This window comes from Limanda limanda, chromosome 9, assembly GCF_963576545.1.
Source record: "Limanda limanda chromosome 9, fLimLim1.1, whole genome shotgun sequence".
Classification (NCBI taxonomy): Eukaryota; Metazoa; Chordata; class Actinopteri; order Pleuronectiformes; family Pleuronectidae; genus Limanda; species Limanda limanda.
The window spans coordinates 3952506-3970301 of record NC_083644.1 but is presented as its reverse complement, the minus strand read 5'-3'; the positions used below and the strand labels follow the sequence as shown (position 1 = coordinate 3970301).

Genomic DNA, 17796 nt, shown 5'->3' with positions numbered 1-17796 from the left:
ACAAAACAAATTAAGAGCGTCTGATTTTCAAGAACCAAGAAAACAAAGCGCGTTAATTATGTTAGACACAGTCTTACATGATGGTGATGATGTAACATGTGAATCTCTTTCCTTGTGATTTACTACTTATTTAAAAAATGCAGCCAGAACAATGACAAATAAACTTAAACTTGACATTTTAGTGGATATGACAATTTAGTTATTCATAAATACTATAATGAAGTGTCAAGTGAATAAGCAGAATGCTGTCGACAGCTTTTCCTGACAATTAGCTTTGAGCGAGAAAATAAATTATATTTTCACATGAATAAAACATCTTGGCTTTTTATAGTTTGTTAATGCCAGAATAAACCGTCCAAATATGAGAATTTGAATAATATTATCTTGATATTCTGTCTTTTTTTACACATAAAACAGTATTAATTCACACAGGGTCAACACACTTTGTCATTGTGGTGGTCAAAATGTAAAGAGCAGCATATAAAGGTATAATATATGTATATTATACCCTCAGATCTGTAAACCTTCATCCAGCTCAGGTTTATCCTTCTTGTCAGTCCCTGTGAATAACAGAACCTGCCTTTCACTCATATTGACAGAACTGCATGTTTGTTATGATCTCCACGGCAGCGGGTACATTCAAGCTGTGTGTGTGTGTGTGTGTGTGAGATGTTGACGAGAATCAAATATCAGTCGTCCTGTTGTCTGGATGTTTCACAACCGCACCTCTGGAGAACGGGGATAACAAAACAAAGCCGTCCAGTGGCGAGTTCATGATTACCAGTGATTTCTCCAGGGCTCGCTCTACTGGTGAAGGACCAGTCACCAGTCGCTGTCAGTTAACTGCTGCAGAGGCTTTGGATGGAGGGCGGCACTGTGGGATTATTTTATTCATGGCCGTGGAATCTGTTTGAGCTCATCCAGAGAAAACCCTGCTCCGCTCTCATTAGTCACCTCAGTCAGATACGCACCTCTAAGACACAAAGACACACAAAGACACACACACACACACACACAGATTCACCTTTAAAAAGCCTTGGTATTATTCCTCTGAGTTCTGTCACTATCGGAACAATGATGAATCCACAGGGTTCAAGGATAAAGTGACAGAACGCAGAGAAAATAAGAGAAGTCAGAACAACTGATGGAGACGATGAAAACATTCTTCATTCCAGTTTATAGCTCAGCTCAGGAATATGAGTCATGGAGAACTAATCGCTTCTTCTAACGATATATAAACTAGAGATGTATTAATTACTGAATTTAAAGACTGTACTCACTGATCTGTAGATGCAGATTCTACATGTGAATACATAGAATCTGTTACAGAGGGACGAGTTATGTGGCCAGAAATATCCGGTTTCTGTTACTGCTTCAACCAATCAAGAGTTCATGTGAAGATCGAGAAAAAGGGTTTGGAGTGTACTTCACCAAATGTGGTGTCATAAATGTACCTATATACACAAAATCTATGTTATGTTAAAATGAAGAGCCAGTGATATCCAGCTCAGAGACAAGTGGCAGATGAGACTTTTTCCAAATTGCTTAGAGGGAAAATAAATGTGTTTTCTACGACCGATTTTGTAGCATATTGAAATACATGCTTGCAGGGATGGTGAAAAAATGTTTTAGTAACCCTGTGTAATGACAAAATGAAAATGCAAGTATATCTAGATGAATATCTAATGGTCTCAGAAAATACATGAACACCAATAACCTTTTGTCAAAGCCGCCTGTCATACTTTTTCTACCACAGCCTTGTGATGTGAGTTATCATCTTTACGTTCTACGTTGTTAATAAAATACACAAAGTCAACTTATTAATATAGATTGAAATCACATTTTGAGTTTTTGTTAATGTTTTAATGTATGGCCGACTGCTAAAACTCTTGAAATGTTTCTCTTGGAGGTAAAATGAAAGTTTTTTTATTGATTTGTTTCGTAAACTTCTGACAAGGTTGATAACACAAGTTCTCTTTCTGTTCCTTTGTTGGTTATTCGGCCTCTGAGTGAACAGACGTGTCCACACTAGTTGTTTATCACCACACTTACAATCTGTGAACTTTCTGCTTTCAGTCAAATTATGACTCTGGAATTCCACAGCAGATTCAACTGCACAAACCGAGTCTGAAGATTCAATACGTTCCTTTGTTTGCTTTCAGAGATATTTCTAAATATTTTCTAATTAATTCACTGCAGCTTCAGTTCCACACAAATGAAATCAAAAGAAGAAGTCCTGATCTGATGTCTGATTATGAACTTGTGTAAAAACATCGTAGCAATGAACCTACCAATGACACTGAGAGAAATAAAGTCACAGATTCTAACTTTGAAGAACAGTTGCATGTTTCCGGCTCGGCCGACCCTCAGTGGACACCGTCCCCCGGGTGGAGTCACAGATCCTCGTGTTGAAGTGGGAGCACACTCCGGTGGTTATTGTTTAACAGCCACGGTGAGGCATCTGGGCCGGGACCCCCGCGGCAGCTTGCTCCCCCGCCCCCCCCCGCTCCCCAGAGGACCCTCAGACAGATGAGCAACCTGAGGCTCCAGCGAGACTCAGAGAGACGCGTCCCCACGGAGACCGAGCATGACCGAGTCACAAGCGTCCAGGAACTAAGTCCAGAACTCTTTGTTCCAGTTGGGATTAAAGCGTTTATCTGCATGGATCCAAGATATCTCAATATTTCATCTTTGAAAATTGTTTAACCAAAGAATTTATATTAAAAAAACGAATCATGGATATAGATAGCTATAGACATATATATAATTAGATTAGATTAGATTAGATTAGATTCAACTTTATTGTCATTGCACAGTACAAGTACTTATACAATGAAATAACCCTAAATCATAGATATAGATAGATATATATCTATCTATATCCATGGTTAAAATATAAAATGAGAAAACAATGATCCGTACCCTTGTAATACTTGTTATGTTCAAGGTCATAAACCTGCAGATAACTTTTATGTTTACAAAGAATGAAATCATATTATTCCAGATTGATAGAGTTCTGTGAAATCAAACGATTAACGTAATATGCAGGATGACGACCGACAAGTGTCATTGTATTAAATCAAATCAAACGGGGGAATATCCAGTATTAGATGTGTCAATAACTCACATCAGAGCCCAAATGAGTTAAATCAACATCTAGTTCTTATCTCGTACAGTTTCCCATCAGTTCATCCTTCTCGCTCAGTGTTTCCACTCATTCATTGAAACTCCACTCGGCACTGAGTCACCGCTGTGAAAGACCTTCAGAGAAAAAACCCAAAAGAAAGAAAGAAAACAAACAAAGCCGACGCTCTGCCGAGAACCATTAGAGCCACTTCCTGTGGCCTCGACCCCGCGGAGAGGATTTCAGACTTTTCTCTTCTGTTTCACCAGCTTCTCCTCCAGCTCGTTCACAAACAAACAGGTGGACGGGAAACTCTGAGGCTGCAGGGAAGCTGGTGCTGACGTTCATCAAGCAGAACCTCGACAGTTCCCCACACGAAAGAGACTGGCTCTGGGAACTTGTGTGTCATCTGAGCAGCTGCTGGTCGTGTTTGCTCTGGATCGTGGAAGTGATTCGCAATCGGCATCGAGTGAAATCTAACATCTGGTTGATTCCTCATGTGGAAACAGAGGAGAGAATGTTCTTCACGCTGCAGCAGGAGCAGAGTGAATCGTCCTCTGGAGCACTATAGCTTTTTCAGTTTGTGTGTTCATCAGCAATAGAAACAACAATGAGCAAGATGCTCGCAGTGTTTTGAACCCGTTTGCTCTTCAGCTGAGGTTTGACTCAGATTCTGACTCAGTGCTGAGGCTCCATCGATCGAGGGGAGATGAGTGAACACGTCCATGTTACAAGAGTTCAAGCTCTTTGTTCCTGCTGAAGATTGACTCACTTCAAACTTTAATAAAACTAGATCACAGTGTAACACATCGATATATAACTTTTAGGAGGGTTAAGAGCTTTTTGGGGGAAATGTGTTAGAGAAGTGTGGCTTCAACTGATGCCTTTGAATTATATTGCCTTCATTAATGGCTGACAGTGGATAGTATGATAGTATTTTTAGTTGTGTTTACCAAACAACAGAGGGAATTAAACAGCACACTTTGAAAATGTCACTTCCTGTGGACTATAAAAGAGGTAGCCTTAACTTTTGACCTAATTTCTCTAATGTTCCTGTAACCACAAGGCCTGTGAAACACTTTCACTTTGCAGCAGGATGAAACATCTGTCTGCAATCGTGTTTGGAACACGGCGAACGATAAAATTCATAATTCAAGTTCACGACAAGATCCTTTATTGACGATTAATTAAGCTTTCCTGTATTTGAAGGTGATGTGTTGTGACGTAACCAAAATATTGCAAGAAAATTCCAAACAAAATGCAAAGGAATGGAATGCAAATCCTCAAAGACAATCCTGCCATTTCCCCTCTGGGCTCCTTAGACAAGAGACGCACACTTGACTAATTGACTGTCTATTTTACAGCTAGTTTGCACGAATGACGATTTCTCCCCGAGTTGTTTTTTCGCCCGGGGGAGGAATCACGAGGCGGAGGAGCCACCGTGCATTACTAGATAAAATCTATGGCTGCGTGGATCCTGGCTCCATGTCTGAGGCCGGAGCCGGAGCCGGAGCTGGAGCCGGCCTCAGACATGGAAGTCATGGAAGTTAAATAGAGGAGGATGGATGAATGCTGCTGCTCCTCGTTCTCATTAGAGCGACGATAGAAGAATTAGTGGATTGTGTTGGATTCAGCTCAGTGCCGTTATAAACCGACCTCCAGGGAGCTGGGTCTGTCAGCTGGACACTGAACTCATTTAATTGGCTCCTAAATGGTGGAATGAGCTCCCCATCAACATCCGGACATCAGAAAGTTTACACATCTTCCGCCGTAAACTAAAAACACACCTCTTCAGACTATACCTGGAATAAAAATAAAAAAAACTAACAATTTTTGAAACTAACAATTTAGCAGCACTTAAATGGCACTTACTTTTATATAGCATTTTGTAGTTTTGCTTTATTTCTGAAGAATTTGTACTTTCTTGATTCTTGTTGTTGGTTTGTACCCTCGGGGTTGAATGCACTTATTGTGAGTCGTTTTGGATAAAAGCGTCAGCTAAATGAAATGTAATGTAATGTAATTGAAACTTAGAGGAATGTTAGGGTAGGACCTTAAGAATACTAATATCTACTAATGGTGCAGTTTGCAGTAAATCTCCATGTGTGTGATCTCAATACATGTTTATGATACATGGTGATTTGTAGAGTTATCCAGCAGCAAATCACAAATCTTACCCTTCACAGAACTCACTTTACTGACCTTTGAACTTTAACTAGGTTTGAGCGGCATATGTGTTTTTTGAATCCTGGAAAATATCACCTGAAGTAACCAGCAAACTGGAAATGTGGGGTTCGTGCTTGAGAACATTTCTTTTGACTGATTCCATGTGATACAGGGGCGGTGCTAATCGGAGTAGATTCTAAATCTGGGTCCTGCTCTACGCTTGTTGACCTACTTTCTGTGTTAATGGAAAGCTCGATCTCCACCAGGGAAGGAGAGAGGGACAGGAACAGGTGACCACCAGGGTGTCACCTGTCTTCAAATAACCTTCTCTCATAACCTGGTTGTGGTCTTCATGTCCCGAGTTGCTCCGCTTCCAGGGGGACAAACTGAGGCATCAGGGACCCGAGCTGATGTATTTGTCATTTTCTCTTTGTTCGACAATTCCTCAAGGAGGTGCATCAAAACATCGTCCTCCTGACGAGAGGATGAACCCGACTCCAGGGTTCTCGTCTCCGCTGCTGAATCCCGATGAAGCTGAAGTGTGAAAGCAGCACGCTGAGAGGAAGATGAGCTTCTCTCTCCATCGCAGCTGAGCCCAAATGAAACTGAAAGGTCCACAGTGGAGGAGAGAAAGGCGTTCAGGTAGTTTGAGGTGAAATGCAAATAACAATTTGAATGAGATGATATTCAAGGGGAGAGTGAGGCCCTGAGACCTGAGTGTCCTGAGGGGAACTGAGCCTGGATTCTGAAGAAAGCACGAAGCGAGTGAAGAGCGAGATGTGACCTTTAGTTTGAAAACCCACCGACAGGTAAATGTCACACCTGGTTTATCAGGGTTGACGGGCGACTCGCCGTCCTGCCACTGTTCAATATTCTGTCTCGACACAACCAGGATAAATAGTTGATTCCTGTCTATTCGAGCATAAAGGCCATTTTGAGGCTTCAAGCTAAAACAATTACAAGGATTTCGTATGAGAAAAACGAACTGGACTTATTCTTTTCAGGTTATTGATGCATGAGAGATCTCAGTTTGTTGAAAATACATTAAAACAAATAGAAAATGTGAGAATAAAGTATTAAAAATAAGAATAGCTTAAATATTGTAATTGATTGTGAATGAAAAAAAGGTCAATAGAATAGCTAATAATAATAAAAACAGACGGGTCAAATAGAATGACATTTATAACACAGCTCCAAAAATGAATTAGTAATAATAACAATCATAATAATAATGTCTATAGACCTCACTTAAGCTGAAGAAATAAATGACATAGATTCGATTTTAGTTGTGTCTTTTTTGGGTCACACTGTGTTGATCCCTCTTCTCTCTGACCGAACACACTTCAAAAGTCCTCGAGCTTTTTCTACCAAAGCTTGACCCAGTTAAAACTATATAATAAAAAACTAGACGACAGTGATGCTCTGTAAACCTCGACCTTCGTTAATTTAACACCCGTGAAGGTCAAGACATTTTCTGGAAATGTTTTGGAGAAGTGCTGATTCAACTTTATGATGACTTCTGGAGGATGTTCCTTTGTATTGAGGTCAGTGATGTTCAGGGAAATGTTTTATTTTGGATTACACATCCCAGTTTGAAACTGACAGCTGCCTGTAGACTTTTATAAAGAGTTTGTAGCCGTGACCCAATTTCTCTGTTAAAAAAACAACCAGGCCACAAACCTCTCAACCCAACATGTAAAAGTTTCAAGTTTTACTCTCATGTGTGAAGCTGCTCTGAGAAGGAGAAAGTCTGGATCCAATTCTGTGGTTGTGCTCCAGAGGTCATGTCTGAAAACGGCTTCAGTAGTATATACTTCATATAAAGTAGTAAAACGAAGGAAAAAACTATATATAGGTCCGAAAGCCCCTTGTTACCATTCACTCCTGTGAATATCTCATAGAATATTAACCTTAGACTCTTTCTATTACCGAATTCTAAGCAAAGGCATGTAAGATGATTCCAGGAAAACCCCTTGAATGTACCACAGACTCAGATGGAATCACAGGTCACCAGACGGTCTGTTCCAGTGAAAACTATACGTAAAGTACTTTTTACACTCTAATCGCAGGACGGCACGGTGGTGCAGCGGTTACCGACATCGCCTCACGAACAGGGAGGATCTGTTGTAGACGGCCTGTAGGTTGAATGTGATGGTTGTTTGTCTCCATGTGGTTTTTACACACGAGGCTATTCCCAGAAATATAAAAAACATATAGACACAACACATACTGAGAGAATGGCAGCTCTGTCAGTGTGATGCTGGAAACTATCGGGGAGGTTCATCACATCTGGTTCTCTGAGAAGTTTGTAACGGCAGATTTATCAGGAAAAAAAAAAGTGCTGTTCATTAAAAGGTGCTGTTGCTTTTTATATGAGTGTAATAGAAATGATTATTTTCACTGTTATGAGCTCAGGTTTCATGAATCCAGGATTTTCTCTCCTCCTCCTCTCCTCTTCTTTCATTCTCTCTGCTTCCCGGCTGTCCTCGGCCATTGAGAGCCACGCAGGCGCTCTGACATCACAGCTACGAGTGTACGACTACGTGAGTGAGTGGGTGGCTGGCTGGCTGGCCGGGTCCCCCCCCACCCCCACCCCCCTCCCCCAAGGCCGCTCGGGCAACCTTTGTTGGTTCCCGGCAACCGGCGGTGCAATTAAATCCTCCACAGCAGCAGCTCGGTGACTGTGGACAGGTTCGGTAAATCCCTGAGCAGTCGTCCACTCCTCATGACTCAAACTCATCAGTGACGAGTAAACGCTCACGTATTAAAGCCGGGCGCCCTTTGGACTTAATCGTTTCAAGGCTAATTTGTTGCTTGTGATTTTGTTAATTAACCCTCCAGAACAGAGTATATGAATATTACTGATATATGGACGTTTTTCTGATCGTCCACCTCTGGGGTTTGGGTTCGTGATGCTGCTCGTCATCTCGTTGGAAGGTGAGAAAAGGATTGTGATGATTAGAGGAACAGAGAGAGAGAGTCGTCACTCACTCATCAGGAGAACATACGACTTGATTGAGTATTTTAAACAAATGACTGAAGCCATTATTCTCCTGCTGATCTCGTTCATATCTTCTTTATATCCACTCTATTCCTTTTCTAATCACATCCCATGAAAAGACCCGACATCAACAGAGAGTCTGAGCTGTTATCTGGGACCCGCCTTCCTTTATTCTACGATTAACATGAGAAATGAAGAGATTCAATCTTGACTCTGAATATCAATCAGCACCAAATCAGCCTCTGAAACACTCAGATGTCACATGAGGATACAGATCCATCATTATCAATACACATGTTCTGTTGGAACTGGAAAAAAAACAGAATACTGACCAAGGGATTCCTGGTTTTAGGATTTCAATTTCATTTTTTGTTATAATAACACAGATTTATTTATTATAGCAAGTTAAAAACAACAGGAGTTCAGCTCAAGTGTTATAAAAACATGCTAAAGCAATAAAAGACACACAAGATAAAAGTAAATGAGACATTAACAGAATCAATAGAGCTTCTTGAGCAATGAGCTGCTTCAGATTTATCCCAAACTCATATATATATATATATAAATACATGACACAACATTATTATTGAATCTGTGTAGTAGATGTAGATGTTTATTACTTTTGTATTAATTCAAGATGTAAAGTTCTGACTCTCTGTAAAAACAATTTTGATTTCTTTTTTAAATAAATCAGACGAATGATGATCGACGATTTTGTAAAAATAGCAAAGACTTGGCTTCAATTAAAGTTTCCTTTTGTAAAGTTGCCTTGAAAATATCTGGATTTTATTTGCAACCTTTTCTTTCCAGCACCTTTTTTCCACACCTCACACCGACTTGTTTGTTTGATCTGAACATGAAGATTAAATATGATTAAATACACATAATAGAAACTATTTTCTTTGTTGTTGATATGAAAATCTTTTCCATGACTCTGACTCTCTCTGTGTTCACAAAGGAGACAAACATTTCCTGAGATCCTTCAGTGAATCCCCATCTGTGTGTTGTCAGTTCACTTTGAGGTGACGTGAAATCATTTTTTAAACCCTTCGACACGTGGACAATCCTTTTCACTAGCGGGGGGGGAGTGAAGTGGCCATAGAGGAACTTGTTTTCATCTATCACACAACACTGTCGGCTTTCAGTTCCGTGAATCACACGCGGCTGCAGCACAGTGTTTCCTGTGTCGTTCAGGAGAAAGTGGCCTCAGGTCCTTCAATGCTCTAATTCCTCTATTGGTTCCGGTGGCTCAAGGTTTTTGTTGCAGCTCGGAAAGTGGAAAACAACAAATTTACAAACAACAACAAAAAAAAACAGCTGATAATGAAAGAATGCTTCTTTAATCGAGTAGCTTTGTGATCATGTGTGAGCTGGAGGCGTGTTAGCGACGTGTTAAAGACTCGTTATCATTCTTCAGTCTGATCCTCTGTTGCCTCTGATCCTCCACTCGCTCTGTAATCTCCACTGGATGTCAAACAAATCGTAACCCGCAGCTCGCCATGTGGGAAGCGGCCTCCGCCTCGGCTTTATTGTGTCGGGCAGTGTGCGTCCAGCGTGCTTACTGTAATGTAATTAAACTAAGTGGACGAGGCATTTCCTTCCCATCATCCCCTGGAGTCAGCGGCTTTATCGCAAGAAGGTGATTGTGTTCCCCAGAAGAGAATCAGCTTCATCAGCATCAGCTCCAGTCGTCTATTATGAAATGCAGGAACATCACAGAGCAGATGACAACACTGACTGGGGCTGTGTATAGATATATATATCTTCATACTTGACAGTATCAATACTTTTTGCTTAAAAACAAAACTAAAAACGATGTACGACACTAAAAAACAAAACAAAACAGAACCCAGCTCCTCTAATTCAACACTAGATATCATATATAAGAGCTTAATGCAGTCAAATATTCCAGCTCCAAATTTATTATAATCATTTTTTATATCTTAATAGACACACACTGATCTTCTACATATTGTGGTTACGTTATAAAACAGTTTGAGTCTAAATAAAACTCTGAATAGACTGAATATGACGAGTAAATGACAATAAAACACAAATATGTCAGATGAAAACAGTTTGATTTACATTCACTGATGTCACAGTGTATAAATGAACACTGAGAATAAACAACATGCCTCAGCCCACATGCACTCACCACTAAAAACTGTATTTTTACAGACACACACACAGTCAATAAAAGGTTTATTTTATACGTCCGCGTGTATAATTAACTTGTTATGAAAGAGAAGCATGAAAACAAAACACTGTAAAAAAAACACTTCCTTTCTGGAGAAAGGCCGGTAGCTTTTATCACTTCACAGTAATTTCTCTTTCTCGTCCTCCCTCATGCTCTCTCTCCATCACCCCCCCCCCCCCACCCCCTTGCCTTGTGATTGGCTGAGCCAGCTGATGACACATGGGATGGGAGGGGAGGCAGGACTATAAAAGCTCTGCGTCTGACTCCGAACAGCCACAGACAAGAATCTCTCTCTCATTGCTGAGCTCTGAACAGGATATTTACCCTCCAGCTGGCTCATCACCCCCGATGTACCAGCTCCACCAGCTCCAGCCTGCGACTATGTGCAAAGGACTAACATCGCTGCCCACCTGCTGCTTGGAAAGGTACTTGAAGCCCCTCACATGGAGGATGGATGATGGATTAACAGGATACGACACAACCACCGATGCTGCTGCTGCTGCTGCTGCTGCTGCTTTAGTTTCCTCATTTTTCTTGTGTGAAGCATTTGAAAAGCGAGAGGAGAAAGAAAGTCAGTGTTAAAGCTGCAGCAGATTCAGTGGGAGCTTGTCTGTGATGCACCAGGCAGCAGCAGCAGCAGCAGCAGCAGCAGCAGCAGCGGATGCGTCAGTGGGGGTTTGCATCCCAAGGTCTTCTGCAACATTCCTCCTAACCTGTTTTCTTTTCCCCTCTCAGAGCCAAGGAGCTGAGAGCAAGGCTGGGAAACGTTCTGCTGAAACCCAACTGGAATCTCTCCTGCTGCAAGATAGGGAAAAATAAGTAAGTCCCTTACAATTATATACAGTATATTATCGTCCCAATTCATTTGACATGTACAGTCCCTGTGTGTATTATTGAAAATCCAAATTAAATCTAACGACGCTTGTTCTCTTCTCAGGCCGACACTGGAGGAATGCATCAGGTGGAAGGAATCGTTTGAAAAACTCATATCCAGCAAATGTAAGTAAACATTTAGATTTGTGTGTATTTTATGACACCTGAGTCTCCTACACACAGACGAGTGCAGCCCAGCCGGGACCCTGATGTACTCAAAGTAATGAAATGTCCTCTCTTCCCTCAGATGGACTTTGTGCCTTCACAGCCTTCCTGGTGTCGGAGTTCAGCGAGGAGAACATTGCGTTCTACTTCGCCTGCGAGGATTACAGGAGCAGCAAGTCTGTGGCCAAACTGTCGGCCAAAGCCCAGAGGATCTATGATGAGTTCATCGGCAGTGACGCACCCAGAGAGGTAAGAATACCCCCCCCCCACAGCAGTTATGAATCTGAATCTGACACAATAAGGCCCCAAAAAACATGGTTTCTTTTCCACAAAAACTGACGTGGTTCCTTCCTGTTCCTTTCTCCAGGTTAACATCGACCACGAGACTCGTGACATCACCAAAGCCAACATGCTGGTCCCGTCGGCCTCTTGCTTCGACATGGCCCAGCACAAGATCTACATGCTCATGGCCAAAGACTGCTACCCTCGCTTCCTGCGCTCGCCGTCCTACCGGGATCTGGTGTGCCAAGCCAAGCCCGGCGCCAAGGCCGCCAAGCAGCCCCTGCAGGAGAAGGCGGCGTGAAGGAGAACCTCCCGTGAAGAAGAGCCGATGAAGGATTGTTAGTTGGTGGCCTTTTACGAGGGTCGAGCAGGCAAGCGAGGCGTGTTGGGAGCTGCACCGTGAAGCCGGACGCTGAAGCTGAGGCGCAGGTCGTCGTGAGAGCAGCGGGGCGGATTCTGCAGATGTCGCCTCTCCGTGAAGATGAGGATGGAAGAGGAGGGGAAAACAGTGAAAGATGGAGGCTGAGGCCTGATATCAGACTGTGGGCGTGAAAAACGGAGGAAGTCTGGAAACTGGAAGTGGAGAGACAGAGACAGAATCCAACAGGAGACGTGGGAAACGCACTTTCCTTTTGTCACATCGTGATATGCAACGTCCTCCTGTCCAGCTCCTCCTCTGTCTGTGAACAGGCACGCGGGGTTCTTCATGAACTTGTATTTATTTGCTTGAAATATATCTGTTGCATTTTAAACAAGCAATGATAGAAAAAAGAAATGTGCAATTTAATTTATAATATTTTTGCTATTTATATCACTGTCCTCTTTTCTTTTTTTCTTTTTCACGTACCAGCAAATAAACTAAACCATTTGAAAACAGTGGAAGAAGTTGTGTTTATTGAATAAACTGGTTGAAGATTCATTATGTGGATATGAATAAATATATATATATCTCATATACCTCATTTATTGACACACGGCAGCAGAACCATCACATGAAAACACAGGCTCAGGTGAGATTTGCCCGTATTGTGCAAATACCGAGCATCTGCGTGTTTAATTATTCACCCTTCCTGATATGAAAGCGCCTGTGATGTATTTGCTCTGCGGCATGAGAGGCGTTCTGCAGCCGCTGTTGTGCCGCGCTGTTGTTCACCAAGGAGACGGCGTCATAAAGAGCTCCGGCATCACAGCGTCCGGCAATCACCTCCGAGCTTTTGTCTCCTATCGTGTGAATGAGAAAGAGCTTTTCGAGCAAACAGGAAGCGCCACGAGATGATGTGACAGCATTAACGTAATAGGCAGAGCAATAAAACTTTATTATCGCCCCGGCAACTGTTTGCACTCGCCATCGACTTCAGGTAATAAACGACTGGGGCCGCATGGAGCATGACCACAGGAGGAAAACACACACACAACACAGGGAGAACACACAACAGAGGGACGACACAAAAACCAGCGGCAGAGCTCGTGGTTACGTGATATCGATGGCGGAGATAGTGGCGTCTCTGTAATTTGTTCTCATTAACATGTTAAACGCGGCGGTTTGGATTGCTCGGGTTAGAGTACCAGAGGACCGAGCGCGGCTGAATGTCTGCTTTGTGTATTCAGATGTGATCAGCAGAGAGTGGAGCCAGTGTCAGGTGTTCCACGGGCCTGATGCATATAAATAGATATAAATAATGCTGCCTCTCTCTCTCCATAGTAACCCCCTGGCTTTATTTTAATCAAGATGGAGCAGAGCATTCACCATCTGTGGAGCTGCAGCTGTGCGACGGGAGCAGGGAACATGTGACCGTCATCAGGTTTGATTTTACAGCTCGAGGTTGAAGAAACACAACTTAAGATCTTACTTTGTTAAGTTCCACTCGTGTATTGAAGTTGATAAACCTCTGTTGCCAGAGTCGGATAGTATTTATAGATCAAAACATGTTGTTAGTTACCTCCGCTGGAGAGGTGATGTGTTTTCACCTGTTGACTCTGGTGGAAGGATGAGAGCAATAAAGATGGCAGATGCAGATCTGGACAAACAGCTTCTCAGAGAATGATTAATGGATCTTCAGGCCTGTAGTTCGAGGAATGATATCTATGATTCTGTGTGGTTTGATGTGGGTTGATTGAATTTGAGGGAACTAATGGGCCTTGAGGGAAATATGGCCTTCACTGATACTGTTGTCTGTAGTCAAGGTGTTTGGAATGTGACAGAAAACCCACACGGACACATCCCAGCTGGGATTCGAACCCTAACCACTGCACCATAGATACGTTGGTGGTGTTGGTGGATATCAAGGCCGGTTGGTTTGTGGTTCCTCCGTCCACCAGCCCCACTGATGTGTCTCTGCTTTTTAAAACCTGTTCACTATCCTTCGCCTCCTTTATGGATGAAATATATTGAAGCTTTGTTAAAGAACTCGTTTAAGGGTTAGAAGAGATTTGTAGTTTGATTCATAAACTGAATTTATTCCGACTCTAAAATCAGATTTCATGGAACAATGTCATATCGGTCCCTGATTGTGTTTAAATATGAAATCCACCCGAGTCATTTCCAGACAGATTCAGCTTCAAAACCAAATAACGCAGATTGACCTTTGGTGAAGTTATTGTCATTGAAGAAACTCCTCACAGTATTGTATTGGGCTGAGATGAAGATGCTGTTGGTCTGAGTGTCAGACTCAACACCTCAACGTATCTTGATACTTGGAAACTGTTTCCTGCAGAATCGTCCAACGTGAGTGTGACTCCCAGTTAGACTGGACTCAGTCTTAAAGAAAGATATCCTGCAGACTCTCCTCTACAGGCAGAACAACCCAGAGCAAGATAAACCACCACAGCATCATGTAATTAGGGGAATCTTTTGATTGGTACTTTGATAATTGCATGATCACTGCAAAGTATTGATGTGCAAGTCTGTGTGTGTGTGTGTGTTTGTGTGTGTGTGTTTGCAAATTCTGAGAAACTTCTTTGTTAACTGGGACCGGATCAGTCGTGGTTATCAGTTAAGGAAAAACTCCTTTGTAACGAAACAAAACCAAAGTTTGTAGGAAATTCAAAGTCAAAGACCCCAAATCCCTCATCACTGCTTCTTCGGAGTTTCCAAAGAAAATCACAAAACCTATAGTTCATATCAGGACTGCCCTGTTGAAGGTTTTGTTCATATCTGGTTCTCATCCCCGAGGGTTCCTGCCTTCATCGCGACTTCAGTGGAAGAAGCTGAACGGAAAATGTGATGTTCAGCCCGACAGCAGCGTTTCCTTCCAGAAACACCGGACCACAACTTCACCACAAACCCCAACGCGCCCTTCTTTCCCTGGAACTGCTCTTCCCTGAAGATCCAGTGGGATAATACGGAAATAAACATCCATATTGAAATGTGAGTGAAACACTTGTTGCTGTGTGAGTGGTGGGTTTATCTTTTCTAACAAGTCAGATGTTGTAAAACGTTTGTTTCATCCACATGTGGTTGTTGCCAATGGCTGCGAGGGACAATGAGACAATTGTATCATTTGTAGTTGCACTTATGCTCACGGCCGCTCAGCTGACCCCCCCGCTCCTCAGGGTGTGATGTTTCAGGACACCGAAGGTTTTTAAAAACCACTTCCCTTTTTCTTTTTCCATCTTCAGACACAGTAATTAGCTTTTTAACTATTTCACACGTCTGTTTTTAGTACCGGAGACAAAAAATGTTACTTTATGGACTGACTTACAATTTCAATAAGATTTAGATTCTTCATAAATACAAAATGAATAAAGTCATGATTGTTTGTTTATTGTTATTTATTTGAATCTTTGTATTTCTGGGCCTTTGTGTGAAATACTTGTGAAGTTACACCGACATCTAGTGGTTGGTTTGTTATAAGTAGATTTGCTTTTTCAACCACTGAATCCAAACCTGGGATCTTATGAAACAAATTGAGGGAAATTAAAGAGAAAAAAAACAAATATATATAATAAAACACCAACAAATGTAATGAATCATTTATGGATTCACCTTTAATTTCAAATGAACCAACTCAAGAACAAACATCGTTTCCCCTTTTCTTTTCCCAACTAAGTTTTCAACAACACACACACTTTGTTCCATTAAGTCATCAGACTCAGACAGAGTGTGTTTGTTCATTGTTACTTTATTTAATCACATTTTTGTTTAAACTTTGCTCTAGTTAAACTTCACAACTTCTAGTTTTATACTCACAAAGTAACAGTGACATCCAGTGGTTGAATCAATAACTACATCTGACAGTGTTTCTGAAGTTGAAAATGACTGATAATGAAAGAGAAACAAATACAAATTATAAAATTATGAAATACTTGTAGATTAAAATCAAAGACCTGATGAAACAATTATTAACATCACATAGACACTTCCCGGCTTAAGGTAAAGTCTTAAGAATATTATAGAGGAACAGAACATTTCCCACATGACTAACAGTAGAGAAACTTTCTTCAGTCCCTCTGTGGTATAATAAGTGGAGGAGAATTTAAAAAAACAACACACAAGAAGTTAACAACGTGACGACACTCACTGAAAACAACAACAGATGCAGAGAAACACAATCTCATATTCAGAATATGGAGTTTATAGAGTATATATCCCAACGTTAGGGGGCAGCATCAGGCTGTGGATGATCCTGGGAGTCCTCTCTCGTCCTGTTTCTCTAACAACCTGAACTATATCTCATCACTGATATCACAGACATGTCACATTAAATCGATCCAGATCTAAATTAAGGGACGGACACTAAATGATGGGAATTTTCAAACATGAAACAGATAAAAATAATATTATGGCAATAGACTAAATAACCCTCCTTCTCTTTCTTCAGATGAAATGTTTAAGAAGAAAAACACATCTCATCTCCTACTTTCATCGTAAATCAGAGCAAAAGGTCGGGACCCCCCAGAAAGGGTCGTCATCACATGTGGCCGAACTAAAGCCTTGTGACCTTTAACATTAAAATAAAAGCAGAAAACACAAAGTGTTCCTCATTTGCCCTTAAGAATGAAGAACAACCCCCTTAAGATATGAAGAAGACGACCCAATGTGCACATTCCTCTGTGTCTCCCCCAGGACCGAACATCTGCATGATTCCAACATCTTCTTTGTGTTGTTCTTTAAGTTGTTGAGCCGCTGGAGGAGGAGAAGAGGAGGAGGAGGAAAAGGAGGATGAAGAGGAGCAGGAGCAGGCCTGGAATACAAGGGTAGAAGAAGTGCAGGAGCAGAGGAGAAGGATGGAGGAGAGGATTCAGGATGGAGATGTCAGATGAGTGGGTGAGACGAGCGGGAGAGCGGAGGAGGGAGTGAAACAACAATGTGGTATTTCACTCTCAGCGTGGGAAATCTGTGCGTGTGGGTCCCCAGTGAGAAGAGAAGACTGTGCTGCAGTGACTCTGTGTTCCTCCGGGTTCACATCCTCTGTCCGCTCAGGATCATATTTTAAAATAAAAGCTTCACATGCTTGAAAGACTGTTTCATCTTTGATTTGTCCTTGTTAAAACGTCATTTACAATCATATATTAAACTACAAGAGTCATGATGTGAGTGGGAATCTTGATTTTTACTTCCCATCATTCAATTCTGCCATAGATTCCCTCGTTTGATATGTGGCTGTTCTTATTTATTTTGTTATCAGTCCTTTTTTCAACATGAAACATTTTTAGTTAAAAAATAAAACCAGTGATTCTCTATTTTTAATAATTCAGGTTGGAAACCTGCATCTACTAAATCACCGGGTCCCTCATCAGAGTGAGTTAAAAGCAATTTAGGCCCAGAATTCTCAGATGAGGTGTAATTATCTCACATTTGCCCAAAAAGCCAAACGGAAATTAATCCCATTAATCATCTCGTGACATCACTGATTTATCTTATGACCCTTAAGAGGCGGAGACACCCACAGACAAAACCATCTGAATAGAATCTACAACACCTTAAACTGCTACTACAAGATGCCTCAGTCACAGTTGTAATGTTGTATTAGTCGTATTCTGATTATA

General features: G+C 41.6%; 1 protein-coding gene across 1 annotated transcript; it reads left to right on the top strand.

The window, feature by feature from the left end:
- Positions 1-10869: 10869 nt before the first annotated feature.
- Positions 10870-12109, top strand: rgs16 (regulator of G protein signaling 16). The gene is made up of 5 exons (XM_061078489.1): positions 10870-10913; positions 11224-11307; positions 11426-11487; positions 11609-11775; positions 11894-12109. Exons 1-5 carry the CDS (start codon positions 10870-10872, stop codon positions 12107-12109), a joined length of 573 nt encoding a protein of 190 aa, XP_060934472.1.
- Positions 12110-17796: the final 5687 nt, after the last annotated feature.

Coding starts and splice junctions, on each gene's coding strand:
- rgs16 (XM_061078489.1), top strand. CDS start 10,870: ATGTGCAAAGGACTAACATCGCTGCCCACCTGCTGCTTGGAAAG. Junction 10,914..11,223: donor CCCACCTGCTGCTTGGAAAG/GTACTTGAAGCC, acceptor TTCCCCTCTCAG/AGCCAAGGAGCTGAGAGCAA. Junction 11,776..11,893: donor GCAGTGACGCACCCAGAGAG/GTAAGAATACCC, acceptor TCCTTTCTCCAG/GTTAACATCGACCACGAGAC.